Consider the following 21,398-nt stretch of genomic DNA (forward strand, 5'->3'; position numbering starts at 1 on the left):
TCTCATCGACCAGCACCCCCAAGTCCTTCTCTGCAGGGCTGCTCTGAATCTCTTCTCTGCCCAACCTGTAGCTGTGCCTGGGATTGCTCCGACCCAGGTGCAGGACCTTGCACTTGTCATGGTTAAACTTCATAAGGTTGGCATCAGCCCAACTCACAAGCGTGTCAAGGTCCTTCTGGATGGCATCCCTTCCCTTCAGCGTATCAACCGAACCACACAGCTTGGTGTCATCGGCAAACTTGCTGAGGGCGCACTCAATCCCACTGTCCATGTCAGCGATAAAGATGTTAAACAAGACCAGTCCCAACACCGATCCCTGAGGGACACCACCCATTAGCGGTCTCCAGCCAGACATCAAGCCATTGACCACAACTCTTTGTGTGCGGCCATCCAGCCAGTTCTTTATCCACCGAGTGGTCCATCCATCAAATTGATATCTCTCCAATTTAGAGAGAAGGATGTCGTGTGGGACAGTGTCAAATGCTTTGCACAAGTCTAGGTAGATGACATCAACTGCTATACCCTTGTCCATCAGTTCTGTAGCCCCATCATAGAAGGCCACCAAATTGGTCAGGCAGGATTTCCCCTTAGTGAAGCCATGCTGGCTGTCACCAAGCACCTTGTTGTTTTTCATGTGCCTTAGCATGCCTTCCAGGAGAATGTGCTCCAAGATTTTGCCAGGCACAGAGGTGAGACTGACTGGTCTGTAATTCCCTGGGTCTTCCATTTTCTCCTTCTGAAAATGGGGGTTATACTTCCCTTTTTCCAGTCATCGGGAACTTCACCCGACTGCCATGATTTTTCAAAGATGATGGCCAGTGGCTTAGCAACTTCATTTGCCAGCTCCTTCAGGACCCACGGATAAATGCCATTGTTAGGAAAAAGTTTCTTCCAGGAGAATTTACATGAGTAATGAATGAAGGAGAAGGCAGCTCCTTTGACTGGCTTTATATTTTCCCATTAACTCTAAAACAAATCTCCATCCAATTTTTTCAGGCTGGAATTATAGATACAAATTAAAACTTCCCCAAGATCAAAAAGGCCATCAACATAATTGAAGTATCTTTTCCAAGGTCACTCAATCTCAGCTACACTTGCCAGTACATAATAATAGTTTTGACCAGCGCACAACCAGAAAAAAATGGCCATGCAGTATGTTTAGGGATCAGAATACAACCCAAAATATGTCTGGAATAATTTTAAATCAAAACATGTAGAAAGAAAAAACATGGGAAGTGTGGCTTGCAGACAGGCTTGCTCCTCTGCTCTGCCCAGCTCCAATGGGAGCAGTCCAGGTGGCCATAGCTATAATTATCCTCACATGAAAACTGCAATTTGGAGTTGAAAGGCACCTCTGAAATTTGGCAATGCTCCAGAAGCTTAAACTTTCTTAATGTTGCTAAACATTTCATAAACCCTCCCCTCAACACCTGCATAAGGTGCTTAAAATGTCATTACCATCTGTAATTAAATGTAGAATCCAATTACTGCAGATAGCAAATAAGGTTGGTGCTTACTGTTTGTATATATTGACCATGCTGCTTATTAAAAAAAAATACCCTGACTACTAAAGCACGCATAGAGGGATGTAATATGCAGATTGTATGAAGCTCTAAAGAGCAATTACAAGATAAAAAGTAATGAGGAATAATAAGGACAAATTAGTTTCAGTGAAGTAATGACACTTGAAGTTTAAATTTCTCTGTGGTAAATTCTGGGAAAAAAGTAGTCAGCAAAGAAATCAAAGTGAGGAAAAATGATGGTGAGAAGGTGAGAAGTTAATGCTTACCTAACACACTTACAGACATCCCATTTTCATGTCAATAAATTTCAATAGCATTATTAAGAAGTTCTGTGAATCCAGCTGCATTTTCAAAGCACTGAACCACAACCACACAGGTCCCTCAGACCCATGTGCAACAGCAGTTACATGAATTACACCCTGTTATTTTTAGAATGATGACATAGACCTTTCTGAATTTATCATACTGCTTTGGGCCGAATCTTGTTCACGTGCTCTAATCAAATAATATTAATTAAAGCACCAACTATTACAGGTCCTCAGGTGGGGTCCTTGAAACAAAGATGTCTTCCACCTATGGAAGAATAATCTCAGAGCTTTAACCTGAGCAGTTACAGAAGTTGAGGATGAAATACGTATTCTAGAACTCTCACCATTTATATAATTTATTTTTAATCTTAATTCCTATTTCCAAAGACAAAAGACATTTAAAGAAAATACTTGAATTGGTTTGAGATTCTCAGGCGAAAGGGAACACAGTATTTCAATTCTCTACATCAGATTTTGTATGGCAACATATTCTCTGAAATAAATAAGTTTCTCCCACATTTATCAATTCAGTTAATTTCTTAAATTACCAGGAAAGAAACATACTACTCACTGCATGTAAAGGGTATAGCCTCTGTCTCTGTGACCAGCCTGTGGTGCTGGTGTGACCACACCTTCAACTACACTTCATATCACCATAAGGGCCCCAGAAATAGTTACCTGAACATGTGGAATTTCTGTCTGATCCTCTCTCTCTGATCAGGTTTTCAAATTTGTTTAGGTTAGTACACAAAGAGAAAACACAACCAAGCTTTTCACTAACATGGGGAAACACTTGATATGGTAGTGAGAATGCAATACACTCTAACAATTAATTGCATCAATTTTTCAGAATTGGATTCCAAAAGAAGAGACAAACATGCTTGTGAGAACAGCAAACACCATACCTACTACTGGCATTATTCTTTAAAAAGCTTTTTATCTTTTCAAATTGTAAGTCATTGGGCTTAATTTTCCACTTTATTATAATAATTCCACTGATTTTGGTGGATGTAGTATTAACAAACACATTATGTTGATGAAGCTTACATTATCAAGAAAAAAATAGGTCTCTTTTCACAAATGCTCTTTTCATTTTCCTTTTTTCATATTAATTATTGCCTCTTCCATTTCACAATGCTAGGGTTTTCTATCTAGCTAACTGAGGAAGGTTTGAAAATTTCCTATGCCTGTGCCTACCACATTCGCTTGAGTATATTCTTGTTCATTTGACAGCTGATGGACTCTAAGTGAGGCAGTGTTACCATATTGAAGTTCAGAAGCTAACTCAACTGCTACCATATACGTTTTTCTGCAGTAATAATTCCTGTAAAGCAGGAATACTTGAAGCAGCTCTTTATATACTGTTGTGACATAGAACACACTTTAATGTGCTGCTTCCATTCCACTGGAATTGCATTCTTTACATAGAGTTAAAGGTATTAACATTATATTCTTATTTCCTTCAAGGTGACATTAAAGAGATATCACTAAGATAACAATACTTTGTAAAAGAGGTTCTATATGGCTTGAAAATGGAAACTTTTCTTTTGAGACCTGTTATCTTCACTTAATATCAAATTTTTCCTTAGCTGACTGGACAAAGGTAAAGAAAAAATATGAAAATAAATATTATGCAATTTGAGATATTATTAGTTTCAGTTATTTAGCTTTTTCCTAGAAAAAACAATTTATGATTTCCTAGAAAAATCAATTTACTCTGTTTTATATTGATTGAGACAGATTTTTCCCAGTCACATAAAACATATTGGTGGGTAATTCTCAGGGACTGACAAGCTTTCTGCTAGTTTTGAAGCTTTTCTTCCTTTCATAGCAAATTTAGTTTAATTTTTGATGGTGCAGATGCAATAAACGTGCATCAGAAAAGGCAAACATCAATACCAGCCCTCATCTATTGTTTTAACTTGCAGGTCTTTCCATTCAAAACACAGAGCTGGCTGAGCAGGAAGAGGGTTATTAGCTTCATGGTTACAAAGTCAATAGAAACCAAATTTTAAAAGGATATCAAATCCTCGTGATACACAGAAGGTTGCATGCTCAGTGACCCAAACTATTCTCTAAAAATCAGATCAGGGAGATGAGTCTTTTCTGGTGATTAGTTTATTTGCTTTAATGCAAAGCAGTGAAAGCAGTTTAGTGAAACATGTAGCTACACAAAACCATTTTCTGAAGTATATAGAATTAAATGCTAGGAAAGCTTACAAAACTATACAGCTGATTTAAACTGACTAAAGCCAGACACTCCAGATGCATGCCTATACCTTCTTTACATCACACTGTTTGTAGGCACTGAAGGAAATTTCATCCTCAAATCTTGTTAAATTTGAAACAAAAACAAAAGCCCTGAAAAAACAACCTCCTTCCCCAAATACTCACACCCACATGACAAATAACAAATTAATGATAGAATCAAAACCTGTGAAATGTTAAAAGGTCTGATTTAAACTGACCAAATTCAGGGCAAACCTATGATGCCTTTATATCATGCTTTATATTGTGTAATGAAACCATGATCTCCCAGTGCGGAATGTTCAACCAATTGTCAATGAAAACCCAAATGTAATAACAAGATTTTATGCTAAATCAGTAACTGCAAAGATGGGTAAATTACTAAAAGCAACCAGTCGGATACTAGCATGGACTAAGAACCATGACAACATCCATGAGCGCCCTGGTACCCATATCCCTTCAAGTGGCATCAATGCAATCATTCATGGAAAGCCACAAGATGCTACCAGGGGTTCTGCCCTCAAGGGCCTTCAAGAGACTGAAACTAAGACCTCCTTTAGTAAGCTAGTAAACTCCACAAATGCACAACCAGATCTTACATTTCACCACCTTTCAAGACCATCTAGAAAAGAGGTGACATCCCATAGCTAACAGTGCAGTCTTCCTTTCTATTGCTAAAATAAATAACTAGAAAGCCTTTTAAAAATAGAAGGATCAAATAAACACAAAATGTCATAGTGAGATTTCTAAAGCAAAAATAATCTACCATACTGTTGCAACACGTGGATGATTTCAGTGTGAAATTGAGCCAGTCCATTTCTTGCATGCCATGAGTACTTGAAAAATACATCTCCCATACTCTCCTAGGCCTCACTTCTGCAATCTGTACTGGTTATTAGAGATCCTCAAAGCAGAAATCTAGATTCACCCCATGTCAGCTAAGAATCACAGGTCTATAGTCTGGTACTACAGAACCACAGAATCATTCAGGTTGGAAAAGACACAGTCATCGAGTCTGACTGCTAACCTAGCACTGCCAAATCCATCTCTAAACCATGTCTTTCAGCACCACATCTACAAGTTTTCAAAGTACTGCCAGGTATGGTGACTTCACCACCTCCTGGGGCAGCCTGTTCCAATGCTTGCAATTTTTCCTAATATCCAGGGTAAACCTCCCCTGGCACAATTTGAAGCCCTTTCCTCTTGATTGTTTGTTCCTACTACTTGTTACTTGGGAGAAGACACTGACCTCCACCTCTCTACAACCTCCTTTCAGGTAGTTGCAGAGAGTGATAAGGTCTCCCCTGAGCCTCCTTTACTCCAGGCTAAAATAAAAAACAGTTCTGTCAGCTGTTCTGGTTCTGGGCCAGCAGATGTGAACACACAGCTCCTTACATCTTCCTCTATAACATGACTGCACCCTGCCCCAGGTGCTACCCTGAGGTTCAACTTTTAATCTACCAGTAAAAGTCAAAGTACATTTTTGGCCTATAGATCACAGAGAGAAAAGAAGGAGGATGTTCTGTCCCAGATTTTGTTATATATACACTCCTAAACATAAATTATTAATGTTCAAACAGACCACACATTTCACAACGTTGTTCTATGCACTGCCTGATTTCCCACAGATTTCTCTCCTGCCTCTAACTTGCCCCTCCACAGACATCAGACATCCATCCCAGGTCTCCTCTGCTTTCTCTGGATATCTGCACTTTTGCCCTTACTCTCACCTTTGTGATATTTCCTAGCTCTTTCCTTTGCTTCTGCCTTTCTCTCCTCTAGCCTTCTACTGAACTACTTTCAGCTCTTTTGCTAAGGTTTTTCAGGCCCTCCAATATTTTCTTCTCATGTCTCCACCTGTCTGGCCCACGTGCATATGCCTGGTACAGGCTGTTAACTACCCATCCACTAACAAGAGGAGAGATTAACAACAGCTGAACCTTGTGTTTCTCCAAGCAAGAGCAGGATCTGTATGGGTGAATACCAGCTACTGACTGTCATGAGACTTTTCTGAAGCTAATGTAATTGATATTTCACCTTTCATGTTTGCTTGAAACTGCCTAATACACAACAAAACTAGAAGGCAGAGGGAAAGACAAACAGAAAACCACATTAAAAACAAATGCCTAAAACTTCTGCACTCATTATATGTGATACCTCATTTTAAAACAGCAAAAAGAACAATTTTCAAAAGCGATGTACTACCTATACTGAGGTCTAAGATCTGAACTCCAGAATTCATTTATTTTTAAAGGAGTTATTAAAATTCCTTTCATTTTTCATCAGACTTCCTTCCTCTCCTTTTTCTTGTAACACCCCTTGTGGAAAGTAAAAATGTGCGTGGGGACTCCAGCACCTCCTCAGTGCCACATTGCAGCTGGCCAGAAATAAAGAAATAGAGCATTCAACTAAATATGGTCTTCCTCATAGCTTCCTCCCTTTAGAGTGCTCCCAACTAAAGATGGCTTGACAAGTTCAGCTGAGGTAACAGAAAAAAGCCCATTCAAACACAGCTCAGTCCCTTCCTTCTTCCCCACCTTCATCAAATTACAGAAAACACAAGGTGCACTTCTCTTCCATAACCTTACACCCCTCTTACCAGAGGAATAAATCTCATTTTCACCCTGATTAACCCACAACATGGCAAATCTTGAGAGAAGAGATCCAAAGCATATATGGTCACATACTTCTTCCATATTTACATCAATTTAAAGATATTGTACAAAGTGTTGTCCTGGTTTCAGCTGGGATAGAGTTAATTTTCTTCCTCCTAGCTAGTACAGTGCCGTGTTTTGGATTTAGTATGAGAATAATGTTGATAATACACTGATGTTTTTAGCTATTGTTAAATGGCATTTATACTAAGACAAGGACTTTTCAGCTTGTCATGCCCTGCCAGTAAGCAAGCAGGGGGTGCACAAGAAGTTGTGAGGAGGCACAGCTGGGACAACTGACCCCAACAGACCAAAGGGATATTCCAGACCATAGCGTCATGCTCAGTATAGAAACCGGGAGCAAAGCTGGCTGGGGCCACTGCTTGGGAACTGGCTGGGCATTGGTCAGCAGCTGGGGAGCAATCGCATTGTTCATCCCTTTTTTCATATACTCTTTTTTTTTAATCATTATTATTATCATTTTTTTTCTCCCTTTTCTATCCCATTAAACTGTCTGTATCTCAACCCACCATTTCCCCCAGTTTTACTCTTCTGACTGGTGTTCCTGCCTGTGGCAGAGGCGTTGGAACTAGATGATCTTTAAGGTCCCTTCATACCCAAACCATTCTATGATTCTGTGATTCTCTACCCCATCCCGCTGGGGGGAAGTGAGCAAGCAGCTGCATGGTGCTTAGTTGCCAGCTGCAGTTAAACCATGACAATTGTGTACAGAATGGTTTGAGAAATAAATACAAAACTCTGTGCTGATACTGTAAGCCATTTCAAAAAGCATTGAGGCTGGGTAATCTTGCCGTGGCCCTGACACAGTGGTGCCATGGTAGCGTCCGGATGCTTATAAAGATGTAAGGAAACCCTCAGGGAAGCATGCAGGGCTCATCAGCAAGCAACCAAGCTGAGACTGCCTTCCTCGAAGAAGAATGGCTGCAGGAGCATTCTTCCGTGCCTCACTCCTTCCCAGGCTATGAGATTTTCCTTCAACCACAGAAGCCTGAAAATCTGCAATGATAATGAAAATGTTAATGCAATCTGAGCTACCTCAGGACTAGTGGGGCAAACTATTAAAATCTCATGAAAAACACAATGAAGCAATTTTTTTATTATTTTAATGCACTAACCACAGAAGAAGGCAATTTATCAAAACCATTCACTACATCCGACTAACAGTTTTGTACATTAAGGAATCCACAAATAACTGATGAATACTGATAAGCTGTAAACCATTTCTCTTCTTGTAAATACTGCAAACCATCCAACAGTGCTGCTAATACTGCTGCAAGAAAATCAATGAAAAAAATTAAAGAAATAAAAGCTTAAAGCATTTCAGAAGTATAAAAAAAAGTCTTTTCACTATTTTTCACATTTGTGTTGCTTTCCTTCCTCTCTCTGGAAAACTGTGAGTCATGCAGCTGTGTGGTTATGGGTTGCAATCTGGTGGGATCACAGTGTTTAAACTGCATTCATCCTAGTTACAGATCAAATGGCAGAGCCCTAAAGGAACAGCAAAGTACTGTGAAAGTTATCTACTCTGCTCAGAGCATTTTGCCCCTTGAATCAGAGCTGAACCAATGTACCATTAAAACATTAGGCAACACAGAGCTTCTGTTTTAGATAAGCTATAACTCAGAGAAAACTGATGAGCAGTGCTTCTTCGCCAGAGCAGTGGTGATGCGGCACTGAAGAGGAAAAGCTAAGCAGCCCCTCCCCACCATGTAATAGGGAGAACAGCTTGCATTTACACTGTGCCAGTGAATGACGCGCCTTCGAGGGCTCCTGCTAATGCCCCTGCTATTGTGTTATTCAGGAAACAAGCAGCAAATTTTCTGCTTTGTGTTACTTGTCATCATAGTGGCTTCTCATTGGAGCTACAAATATTACCAATAAAAAGATAAAACCATGATCCTGACTGACTGCTGCTATTGAGGCAGGATATTAAAGACCTGATTGTTGTGCTGTCCGTGTGCCAACACAAATATCTGCCCAATTATATTTTTTCTAAAGATGTGAATTCTGTGATGCAACAGACTTGCATTTTTACTCTGTAAAAATAACCCCAATATTAAAACAATGAGCCAATTTATATGTTGAATACCTGAAGTGCAAAAGAACACAAAAGAAATTTTACCTGACAATCATAAAACATTTTAAAAACAGTAATGGTTGAAATTCAACCTTGTACAGGGGGCAGCACTGGCTGTACATCACTTAAGCCCTATTTAAGACTTCAAAATAGGATTTAAGTGAAACTTCGCTGGTGCATGACATTTGTGCTGACACTGTGCAGAGCTGAGTGCAAGCCATTAATGACTTAACCTTCGCAAGCAAGCATCCCTTTGAGGATCATTATTTTTACTGCATCCATAGCTTTAGGAAAAAAAAAAAAAAAGGACTGTCTTTTGCACTGCTGTTTGACATTATGACTAGCCTGGTGGCATGGTCATGTTAGAGATTTCCACCTCTCATTGTCATGCTTCTCTGTGCTATGGCATGACACCCCGTCCTCTAAGCTGTGCTCCCATCCAGTTACCTGGGTCAGCAGAAGCGTTACCACTGGAGACCTTTTAACACAAAGCTGCAGCTTCAGTTAATTGATTCCATGAGCCGTATAATGCTCACTGATATATCTTGCAGTGCTTGGTGCACAGGGCAATTATTCAGTGGAAGTTTGCTGCTTCCCATTTTGACAACTGCTGCTGCTCTTTTCAAGAGACATTCACAGGGAGGCAAGGAAGACCCCAAGAAAAAGAATTACACCAAAATAACCAGGTACACCAACAACAAAACCTCCAATAAACTGGAACAGTACAGTATGGAATTGTTACTCTCTAAAGCTTTATATCTATTTCACCCTTTCAGACCAAGCTTTGGCAATCACAAGCTTAGAGAATGAGGGCCTCTGCGACATCCATGCCTCCGACTGCAGCAGTATTCGGGTGTGTGGTCTTGACTTCAAAGAGTCTCCCAACCTGCACTTCAATGTCACCAGATTAATTGTAAGCAGCTTCCCAAGGGTTTGTAAAGTACTGATGGTACAGTCAAAGCTTGACATGTTCATATTAAAATCTTTTACCATGAACTGTGCCAAGTGCCATCATCTCTCATTGCCACAGTAGGGTGCAAATATCTCCAAAACCCACTGCAAATACGTTTGCCCCAAGTGAGGGGAGGTGAAAAGCCTCAGCCCTTTCCAGGACTGGCTCCTTGGAAATGCACAGCTGTGTGTTCTTGCCAATTTTCTCTGCTGGGTTTTGTTTAACTCTTGTTTGGTTCAGCTGCACTGTAGCCCAGTGAAGCCTGAAACAACAATATTATTTCTCATTGTGTGCATCTGGAATCAGTATGCTTGGTTGTTTTCCTAAACAAATTTGAATGCTAAATTTTGTGGTTAAATATAAGGTTTCCACAACATAGTTAAAGAGGCTCTTCTTTGCATTTTCTTACTCATAGTTCAAAACCAAATCAGAAGTTTTAATGAGTATTATACCCACCTCTTTGCTAACACTATAATTTTATTATAAACAACTATACACAGGCAATGCTAGGATTGAATTATTTGGTGTTTCAGCATACTTGTGTTTGATTCATCTCATAAATCCACCCCATAAAAGACAGCCTGGTTCCCATTCAGTGCTAACATGTTAATGAGGCACAGCTGAGATTTGCCTACTATGCCTGCTTAACAAGCAATGATTTCCTGTGCAGCTGGTCTAGGTAAGTAGCTGACATCATGTTCAAGGAGCAACAAGTGGGATGGTGAGCTCCAGGAGCAAACACAAAGTTGCTCCACCATGTTACCCTGTCTCATCCCAGCTGCTCATCCCAAGCACGGACCACAGAACTTCCTAAATCATTAGACTGCCTGCATGCATAGAGGAGCATGGCTTGCTCTTTACTGTGGCTAGAGTTAACAGCATCATCTGTTTTAAAGAAACCATCTGGAACTGCCTTATATTATTAATTAGAAATATAAACATATGTTGACAATTTGAATTTCTCTATATGAGCCTTAATTTCCTGCACCTTCCTTCTGTTTTACCGTAGCATCTCAATGGCGAATGGATATCAAGAGAACAAAAAACCACAAAAGCAGATTTTCTCAGCTCCGAGGCTGTTGACTGCGAAATTCCTCTCATGAACATTACAAAGCCAGAGGCTGTGCACTTTGTGACTGGTGATGAACCGTTTGCAAGATGGCAAGTGAAAGTAGGAATTTCTTATGTTTCTAAGAAATTATTTAGAAGGAGAAAATCAGTTGTCATGGTAAATTAAAATGCAATGAACAATTTGCTTCCCTTCAGAAATGAAAATGCCTGTAAAAATACTAATGTTAATGTCATGTAGGAAATAAAAAAACCCAACTCACAAACAACTAAAACAATAGGAGTTAAACACAGGTGTCTTTGTAGGCAATACAGAAGTGCAAATTAAAATAATTTCTCCAGGTGATCACCTGAGATTGATGCAGTCATACTGATCAATTGTTAATCATTAGTATTTCATTTCTGGAAACCCCAGCTGAAACTCCTGATTAGGCAGCAGGTGTGAGACAGATGTGACACCCTTGTGGCAAGACTGATGTGTGCCCAGCGCAGGAGCAGAGCATTGTCTGGCTCCTGGATAGCAAGTGATGGATGGCACAGCATGAGCAGGGATGTCTCTTGGTTTTGGTCTTGAATGACTGCAGGAAGAGATGTGTGCAGTACCTACTCCTGCCAGGTAATCTGCTGCAGTTTTAGTCCCTTTTGTTCATAAAATGATACCTACTTTCTAAATATTTCAGTGCCTTACTGACCCTGTGCCTGCTACCCTTGGTATCACTTTGAGGCCAGATGGTTATTTTCTACAGCTTGGCTGTTTTTATAAGACAGGTCATTTAAAGGCTCTACAGCTGAAAAAACTATATTGTCATTGCAGGAAACTGCAGATGTGCTTTGAAAATTGCAGCATGTTAAATGAAACACATAAAACACTCACTTACTGGGGTGCTACTGCCTGTCCTGCACTCCACAGCTGTCTGTACGCCAGACTGGGACATGTTTTGCCATGTGGCCTGGGGAAACAGAAAGAAGTTTGGCGGTGCTCATTTTCAGTCATTTATTTTAAATAGGCAGGGATTTGTCTTTCAAGAGATTAGCGTGAGATCTCTGTGGGAGCAGAGCCTGACCATCAGCTGCTGGGATGAACCTTGGACCTTCCTTCCGGAGAAGGTGCTGTCAGAGAGGGTAGTCCCTCTGCTTCATGCTCCATTTCTCAAAACAGATACTGAACTCTGCCAACTGTGAGATGAAATACTGAAGGAAGGATCGGAGAGGGCAGCCTTGAGTTTCCTGGCCCAAGAGGGCAGCTAACATTTTTGCACGTGCACGAGGCTGTTTCTCCAGTGTAACCAGCACAGCTTCCTTAAAGCTCAGGTATACTGCAATGCAGTTTGCTCTCAAGTTACTGCCTTTCAGCCTTGAGGAGGTCTGAAAATATTTTTTTCTATCTCCCCCTCAAAACAGCTATATAATGTCTCATTCCTTGCACTGATGTTCAGGAAAACCTCTGCACCTGTAAGCCTTCTTCTCTTTCCCTCTCCTTCAAACCCCGCAGAAAAATAGGTTGCTGGCTATGTAGCAATTGCACAATTAAATCATCTCTGTCCACATGCGAATCCTAATTCTCCTGTGGATCTTTTTGCTGATTGAATTGGGAAGACAGAGTTCAGTCCTCAGTGTCATAGGCAGCAGAGAGAATAAAATGACAGCACTTTTCAAGATAAAAAATTATTTGAAACTAATTCCACAGATGTTCAAAAATTCATGTTCTGGAAAAATCCTGTTGCGATTTCCTGCAACGTTGATATTCTAGATACTTTAAAAACTGTAGGTTAAATAGTTCGCAGACCAAAAATCAAACCAGTTCTTTCTGGAAATATGACTTCTCGATATTTTCAGAATCTCTCCCCACTCCCAAATCAAATATCAGAGGAATCAGCACATAAATTTCTCATAAGCCTTTTTCACAACCAACACTGGGGGAGTAACGAATTGACAAGCTCTTCTCAGTGCTCTTTCATTTTATCTGCTCCTGTATTCATGTTTCAGATTTTGCTCATTCCTTCCATGACATGCTGCCAAACCTAGATAAGAAAATACAGGGGACTGCACCAGAGTGTTTGGTATAATTAGTTTAGATATCAAAATACAAACTCCTATTTGGACAGCAAATGAGATGGGCTGTCCACAGAGTTGCCTGGGCAAAGAGGTGAAAGAGCTTGGCAGGCACTGATCTAATTTGGGAAGTAGGTCTCTCTGGCTTATCCTTAAGTCTTTATAATTTCTTGTATTTGTCAAGAGAAGAAAAAATACTTGTTAAAAAGCCAGTGAGGCAGAAACTGGATTTGAATTCAGCAAGTTTTTACATCTTTCTTTTTTCATTTACAAACATTCGTACGAGTCAAACTGCATGGAGATTATGAGTGATACAAATAGCCAAGATTGTTTTGTGATGAATGAAACACTGCTGGCAGAAGTGTCAGACTTCCTGATTGTCCTGATTGCTTATCAAGAAGAAGCAGCTCTTTCTCTCCAGATGATACGTATGTTCAAGAATCAAGCTACAACTCTACGCATGTCTTTGGCTTTTAAGGATCAACTGAATTTGAAGAGAGGTTTGCTCAGCTTGGGTCTCATTGAAGTATTTGTTCCACATCACTAAGGTGACTAATGGAAAAGCAATTAAAATAGCTATAAAACAACTTAATTCTGAAAAGACACCAAAATGGGTGTTTATAATGGAATGTAGAAAAAAATACAGATTAAAGAAAAAAATCCAATTGGCCACAGTTACATTTCACTCACAATGCTCACTTCAGACAGAACAATTAGTGCAACTTTCTAGCTTTTTATATTTTTCCCTATCTACCCATTCCTTCATCCATTATTAATGCACCAGCACTGAGACAACATTGGATGCTTTGGTAAAAGACTGAAATGAAAAGAAATGTAAATTGCATGAGGAATAACATACTCTGAATGGAGATCTTGCTGCCAATAAGCACTGTTTTCTGAAGACAAGGTCTTGAGGGGGGTTGCCTATTGCCTATTTTTTTCTGTTTTCAAACTGCGGGGTAAGTTCTTCTTTTAAAGAGTTTTTACCTTTAGTATAACACACAAAGATCTAATATTGCAACTGAATATGATGCCTAGGAAAAAAAAACCCATTATTTTTCTTAAAGCTTTACCGATGAATTTTACTGAATTTTTAGACCAATTTAAACTTTTACTCCCTGCACTTTCAGTTATTTTTGTTCAATTTAACACACATTCTTTCTGTGAACTGAGATTATTAATTGATAAAAAACCTTTATATTCTTGACCATGTAAAAGTCCCTTGAAAAGGGATGAGGATTTCTCAGCTTTGGGGTAGCAACAGAGATGGAGGAGGGCTTGGGGGTTGCTTGGTTGGTTGTAGCAAGAGGACAGGGGAGTACCTGACTGATCCAAAGCAAAGGCCTTGTCCAATCTGCTAAACAGTGGCTTTAGTTTGACTATGAGAAACCAAACACCTAAAAATACTGGAAAGAAAGGACTTTGCTTTCTTGCTGGAGGTCATCAGCATTTGCAGCACAGCTTTTAGCAGTGTTTTGGGGTGCTGTTTAACATTCACACCTCTAAAAAGGTGCCACAAGGCTTTCTCAAAAACCAGCCCTTTCCACACTGATCTCACATCTTTTCATTTATGTTGTAGAAAAATTAAAATATAAACTCAGTTAACCCTTTCTCCTTGTGTAAGCATTCATACATGAAAACCACCATGCTATATTAAGGCTTTCTAAATCACCTACATGTCCAAGAAACTGTGACTGTGAGCTGGGACAAGAGGTGAGTGTTATAATGTACCTTCCTATAGAAATGGGAGTGTTGCCCTCTGGTATTATCCACCCTAGCACTTTTTTAAGGTTAATTTAAAATCACATGTAGAATAAAAATTCCTCTTTTTTTTTTTTTTTGTTTTGTTTTGGGTTTTTTTACCCCAAGGTGTTTACTGACTCATTTGCCATTAGTACAAAATAGTCCTGAATTTCAGCCAAAAAATCTTAATTTCATTTCACAACTCCTTGAAAGATTGTAGCGCTTGAGTACATTTTCCACTGGGCAACTCAGAAAAAAACTAACAGCAATGAGAAAAGTTAAATGCCAACTGAGCCAAAAGATCTTTTGGTTATTAATGAACAGTTTCCAGTTTGGAGCACTAAACAATTTGTTAGCTTGCAGGAGAGCCACTCACAAGCGGTTTAATTTATCTTGCTGGCAAGCATCCAGTTCAAGGGGGCAATGGTATATGCTCCAAAATGAGCAGACAGTCTCCATATGGAACATTATTACTTATTTTGTATCATTTAGATCTCTAATGATGGCTTCCAGTACAGTAATTCCAGAGTGCTGACCCTGTACGATGCGGTCTGCCAGGCCTGCCAATTCCAACCAACCAGACTTTGTAAATTAAAGGTAATTTAAAGATCATAAAGGTTTAATATGGATTGTCCATCTCTTCCTTAGCCCTTTCCCTCCCTTTGATGTACTGTGTGTAGTAACTGCTTTAGAAGAGGAAAATCTATTTCATAGGTCAGCTGCATAGCCTAACTCTTTCCTCTTCTCTCCTTCACATTCTCCTGTCTGTGATTTTGATTTTCTTCATATTTACGTGGGGTACGAATACCTGATACATCACACTTTATGAAGGACCTTTCTCAAGCAGACACTTCCAGAAAGACCTTGGTTGACTGTTTATATTTTGCAGTTTTTAATGGAAGCAAATAAGACTGAGGAGTCTCCCCTGAAAGGCACCTTAATTTTACTTTTGAAGTGTCTCTGCCATTTTACCTCTTCCAGCCTGTTTGGGGAGGGCACTGTAACTGTAAGGTATGTAATTTCTATACCTATCTCCTGACTTAGCAAGAGGTATACTAAGATGCATGTTACACAGTTTTTGTCATGTGAAAACACCCTGTTTTCCTACCAAGGCAAGTAATAGGAGGCCACAGGTCTGCATTTTCATAAAATGAAGATTGATCAGGTACATCTTAACTCATTTGCTCACTATTCTCCCTAACACTAATGGGAAAATAGATTTTCACACCTGCACTGATTGCAAGAATGTACCGGTTACCAAGATAAAACAAAAGTTCACATTTTTTTCAAATACATCAGTGCACAGAAATTACTTTATAGGCCCATGTTGTGAGTTGACCCTGGCTTGACACCCAGTGCCCACCAAAGCTGCTCTTTCACTGCCCTCCTCAGCTGGACAGGGGAGAGAAAATATGACAAAAGGCTGTGGGTTGAAGTAAGGGCAAGGAGAGGTCACTCACCAGTTACTGACATGGGCAAAACAGACTCCACTTGGGGAAATTATTTAATTTATTACCAATCAAATCAGAGCAGGATAATAAGAAATAAAGACTACATCTTAAGACCACCTTCCCTCCACCCCTTCTTCCTGGACTTAACTTTACTCCTGAGTTCTACCTCCTTCCTCCACAGTGGCATAGGTGGATGGGGAACAGGTGCTGTGGTCAGTTCATCACACATTATCTCTGCTGCTCCTTCCTCCTCAGAGGAGGACTCCTCACACTCTTCCCCTGCTTCAGTATGGGGTCCCTTCCACAAGAGATAGCCCCTCATGGACTTCTCCAACATGAGTCCTTCCCACAGGCTGCAGTCCTTCAGGAACTGTTCCAGCACTGGGTCCCTTCCATGGGTGCAGCCCTTCAGGAGCAGACTGCTCCAGCGTGGGTCCCTTCCATGGGTGCAGCCCTTCAGGAACAGACTGCTCCAGCGTGGGTCCCTTCCATGGGTGCAGCCCTTCAGGAACAGACTGCTCCAGCGTGGGTCCCCCACAGGGTCACAACTCCTGCAGCAAACCTGCTCCAGCAGGGGCTCCTCTTTCCATGGGGCCACAGCTCCTGCCAGGAGCCTGCTCCAGCATGGGCTGCCCACAGGGTCACAGCCTCCTTTGGGCATTCCCTGCTCCAGCACTGGGCCCTCCATGGGCTGGAGGTGCAGATCTGCTCCACCATGGAGCTCCACGGGCTGCAGCGGGACAACCTGCTTCACTATGGGCTGCACGATGGACCTCCAGGGCTGCAGAGGAATCTCTGAGCTGGTGACTGCAGCACCTCCTCTGCGCTGACCTTGGTGTCTGCAGAGCTGCTGCTCTCACAGGTTCTCACTCTCTTCCACTGCAATTGCTGTTGTGCAGTTTTTTCTCCTTAACGATGTTATCCCAGAGGCATTACCACTGTCACTGATGGGCTCAGCCCTGGCCAGCGGTGGGTCTGTCTTGGAGCTGGCTGGCATTGGTTCTCTTGGACACCGGGAAAGATTCCAGCAGCTTTCACAGAAGCTACCCCTGTAGCCCCCTGCTACCAAAACCTTGTCATGCAAACCCAATACAGCCCAAATGAGGGCAAAGACATTTAAATTTCAGATAAAATAATTGTGCCAGAATCATTTCAATTAATGCTGGGGTAGTTTTTTTGTTAAAGGCTTTCTTTATTCCTACATTTTTGAAACTCATAAATATATACATTTTTTTCTCAATATGCTGGCATTCTCTAGGGATAATAATTTCTATTCCAAGATGCTTGAAGGGACTATTTGAACTAGGTTTCCAATTGCATAAGACCACATTCTAATTACTCCTCTTATACCATTACTTTGTAATACCTAAATTGCTTTCAGAAAAGGTGTTTCAATTAGGTGACATTTTATATCAAGCCATTTCACATTCTGTGTTCTTTTATGGACCCCATTCTGTACCACACTCGTATCAGAAAAGAAAATAATCTTTTTCATCAGAACATCAAGCCTTTGAAAACAACAACATAATAAAATCTAATTAACATACAGATTTTAATGTTGAAGATCTGTCATGTTCTGTCATGTTGGGGGAATTATGAGAGTCCTTTTTTTTCTCTACCTTACTCATTACTCTTAAAGCGGCATCATTTAAAATACTGACTAATATACTTTGCAATAGAAGTTTGAGAAACTAATAAAGCAGTAGATAGAAACCACACGGCCAGTAACAGGACACACATTCGTCTCAGAAAAGCAATGTATATTCAAAGGAGGCTTCTCCCCCTTGCTGTCCCACTGTAACAGTGCCATCCTCCATGTTCCCAACAGCACTCCATGTTTTGCTGGGAATTTGCAGTGTTGGATAAAATCCCATCTGCAGGTGTGCCCCAACACAGGCTGCAAGCAAAAGGCATAGGACCTTGTCGTGGTGTAGATGTTTAATTACATCTGTTAATTATGTCCCTGTGTTTGCTTCTCAGACAATACAAGTGTCTTCAGCCCATGTGGAAGCCACAGGGCCTCTCTGACACCAGTGGCCACCTGAAGCAGGAGGGGATCATGTTGGCTTCCAGGCTGCTGTGCACACAGTGCACTGCATGAACCTTTGCTGGGGTGTTCTGCTCAACATAGGCACCATCGATGTGTTTAGCTGTTGTTTACAACTATCTTATGGAAGCCTAAACTCCAATGCACTTCTTTTTCTGATCCGATATCATTGCTTTTTCGCATTTTTACAAAGCACTTAATTAAGTTACCAGAACAGGATTCCAGAATTTCAAACGGAGCTTTTCCAGTCCCAGTATCTTTTAGTCTCATGGAGCTCACTTTTGAGGGCTACTTAATAACCAACATATTATTAGTCACAGCTGGGAATAATGATCACATACACTACATAAGTGTAGAAATAGAAATAAAAAGGAATCACATTCTGCTGCAGTCCTCCACAACAAGCAACATCACATGGTGCCTAAGCTAAAACATTCAAAGCCACGAGCCACACATTCAAACGGAAATGGAAAAATTTACATCATGTTTTCTCCCTGTCGGGAGAAAGTACCAGCATTTAAATTGCTACTATTTTATTGTTTCAAGAGTCAGGTGAGTTTCTGCTCATCTCCAGAAATGATGAACTGCTAATTTCTTATCTTCCTCATTTCTTTTTTTCTTCTTGCCTCCACCTCTCATCCAGTTTTATTTCTTTTTTCATCAGGAAAATACTTGTAATATAGATGGACTTTGCTAGGGTGAAGGAGAGTCAAGCCCTACCAGTCCTTGTCTTCTCTGTGAACCTGACATTTCGAAGTTCACCTGGTCTATTAATGAAAGTAAGACAGCTCTTCTCTAAGATTTAGAAGCACTTACCTAGGAATTTATGACTTGGTCTATGAAATACGTGGTTCCTTCATTTGGGTAACGTGAGTCTATCCAGCATAGTGTGCATGGACAGATTGCAATGAGAATAATTGGGTGCACCAGAAATGCAGGCCGACCAGAAGCAGACACTCCACTGCATACATTATGTATCTGTGCATGTATCTTGTTCTGGCAGAAACCTGACAAATCTCAAAGTAATAAAACCAACATAATGCCTGAAAATGAAATTTTTATACACCAGTGCCTAAGTCTGTCAGCTAGAGGTGATGGATCCTAAATACCTCTGTCATCATCCCACAGGTACAAATCTTTAAGGGACAATTTGGGGTAAATACTGTTTTTAAAACACTAGTGTGTATTTTTGGTGTCTGGAAGTATTGTTTGCTTTCCCTGAGCCAAATCCTGTGAAATGCCCCACAAAAGACCTTGGCTTGGCAGGGAGTCTAAGTGATAGGGATTAGCCCCTCATTACCTTCACTGCCATACAACCTAAAGGCTCATTTTGCAGCCAGTGGCAGGGGTCACGGAGAAGGCTGCCTTTTAAAGCACCTTCTGAATGCTGAGGACTTAATCATAGCTTTTTCATGGTTATATCCCCAGTGTAAATAACAACCATTACTTACTGCATGCTTTAGAGGTAATCCATGTTTCTAGCAGCATTACCCTCAAAGTGCACCTCCCCACTTACATAAGCACAATTGAATCTGGTCAATATAAAGATCACATTACTGCTGCTCTGTAGATGCCTGTGTTGGTTCTAGAAAGAGTTTCTTTGCACTTTTAGGTTCTGTAAAGACAAGCAAGGTACTTGAGTGACAGGACCAGTTTGCTTTGTTTGTTTGCAGTTTTTTATTCCTTTAGGGTAACTAAGTCAGCAGGACCCTTCTGGAAGGAGAGGAAGATTGCTCTTGTCCTTGGGGAACAGCTGGGGGTGCTCAGGGACATAAGCTCCTAAAGAGCATAAGGTACGGCAGCAGAAACAGCAACAGCTGTGTGATAGTGGCTGGAGTCCATAGCTCCAGCTATGGACTGGAGACACTGCTGAGGAGACTAGTGGCAGACACGCTTTTCTCAGAGGTGACAGAAAGGCCCTTGAGAAGGACCAGAAAGGACCCAACAGTTTCCAGCAACACAAGAAGCCAGAAGTTGTCTGAAATCCATATTAGAAGCAGGAACACAGTAGGAAAGGAGAGGGTTGCTCATGAGCCCTATTAATTCCTGGTCCAGGGTAGCTACTTTGAATTTTCTCTATTTAAAAATATATGCCTCTAGTTTTTATATCCTAAAAAATCCTGCTTTTGGAATTTAATACTCCCTGTCACAAGAAGGTGTAGCCAGATCCATCCCAAGTATGGGCTATTAAAAATACCAGTGTTACTTGGATGAGTAGTTAAAATGTCTATGGTAAGCCAGACATCAAGAAGAGCTTGTACACCTGAAAGCTGTGTTTCTTCCCCTCTAGCATATAGTTTAGTCTAATAAGAGATATTACCTGTCACTCACAAACCTTGCCTCTTTTCTGTCCTCCTATTATGTTTGCCCCAGCTGTAGCACCTCTAGAGATGATCTGATTGAGATGGCTATATTGCCAGACTCATTGCCAATATCAAGACGGTTTGATTTTAAAATTCAGGAAATGGCTTAAAAGGGAATAACTGCATTTGGTTTGGAATTTATAAATCTATAAGTGATTGGGAAATCTGAAACAGATCGTGGTTCACTTTACAGTAATTTCAGAATTTAAAAATACTTAAAGGATTTGTCAGACTTGTTTTAAAATCGTGAAAAACTTTTTGAAAGTTCTGCAATAATTGGTAGGGTGTTTATATATAAATATTCACTGGATGGCAAGGAGATCTCTGTGGAATTAGAAACACTCTTACTCACAGACTACTTTCAGAACATCTGATTTCATGTTATTTTGTGTCTACAACTTCTCGTTACCCTTCATCCAGTTAACACCTTTGTGTTTATGTGTAAATGCATGCCCAGCATCAATATTTCATTGATTACTTTGTGTACAACTTTTATGGGCTCCATGGTTTAAGTGCTTGGGAAATAAACGGTAAATTAATAGATGGAAGCTTTCAACAGTTATGCCAGGACATTCTGCTGGACAAGCATTTTAGAAAGCTCTCATAGCACAGCAGCAAGGAGTGGAGAGACACATTTAAATAATTACATAATATGAGACATGTTATGGAAAGCAAAGCTTGATAAAAGGATAGGCACCACAAAAAAAAAACCAAAAAAAAAAAAAACCCCTAATGATGACTTCCCACAAGCATAATGCAAGGAGAGACACAGTCCTCACGAAATCACATATACAGTTCATAATTTTAGAGCGTGACTTGAAACTAATCCTCAGTATTAGAGATGTACTTTAACTTAAACATAACTACGGTCAAATTACATTGTGAGAAGATT

At 40.4% G+C, this 21,398-nt stretch overlaps 1 protein-coding gene across 1 annotated transcript in view; it reads left to right on the forward strand.

Moving 5' to 3' along the window:
• LOC136010049 (von Willebrand factor D and EGF domain-containing protein-like) overlaps window positions 1-21,398 on the forward strand; it is a 183,118-nt gene that overhangs the window by 91,941 nt on the left and 69,779 nt on the right. The window contains 4 exon segments of the mRNA XM_065670656.1: window positions 9,607-9,743; window positions 10,792-10,953; window positions 15,138-15,242; window positions 18,808-18,922. Of these exon segments, the coding sequence (XP_065526728.1) occupies window positions 9,607-9,743; window positions 10,792-10,953; window positions 15,138-15,242; window positions 18,808-18,922 (519 nt within the window).

The sequence above is a fragment of the Lathamus discolor genome, chromosome 3 (genome assembly GCF_037157495.1).
Source record: "Lathamus discolor isolate bLatDis1 chromosome 3, bLatDis1.hap1, whole genome shotgun sequence".
NCBI classification, from domain to species: Eukaryota; Metazoa; Chordata; class Aves; order Psittaciformes; family Psittacidae; genus Lathamus; species Lathamus discolor.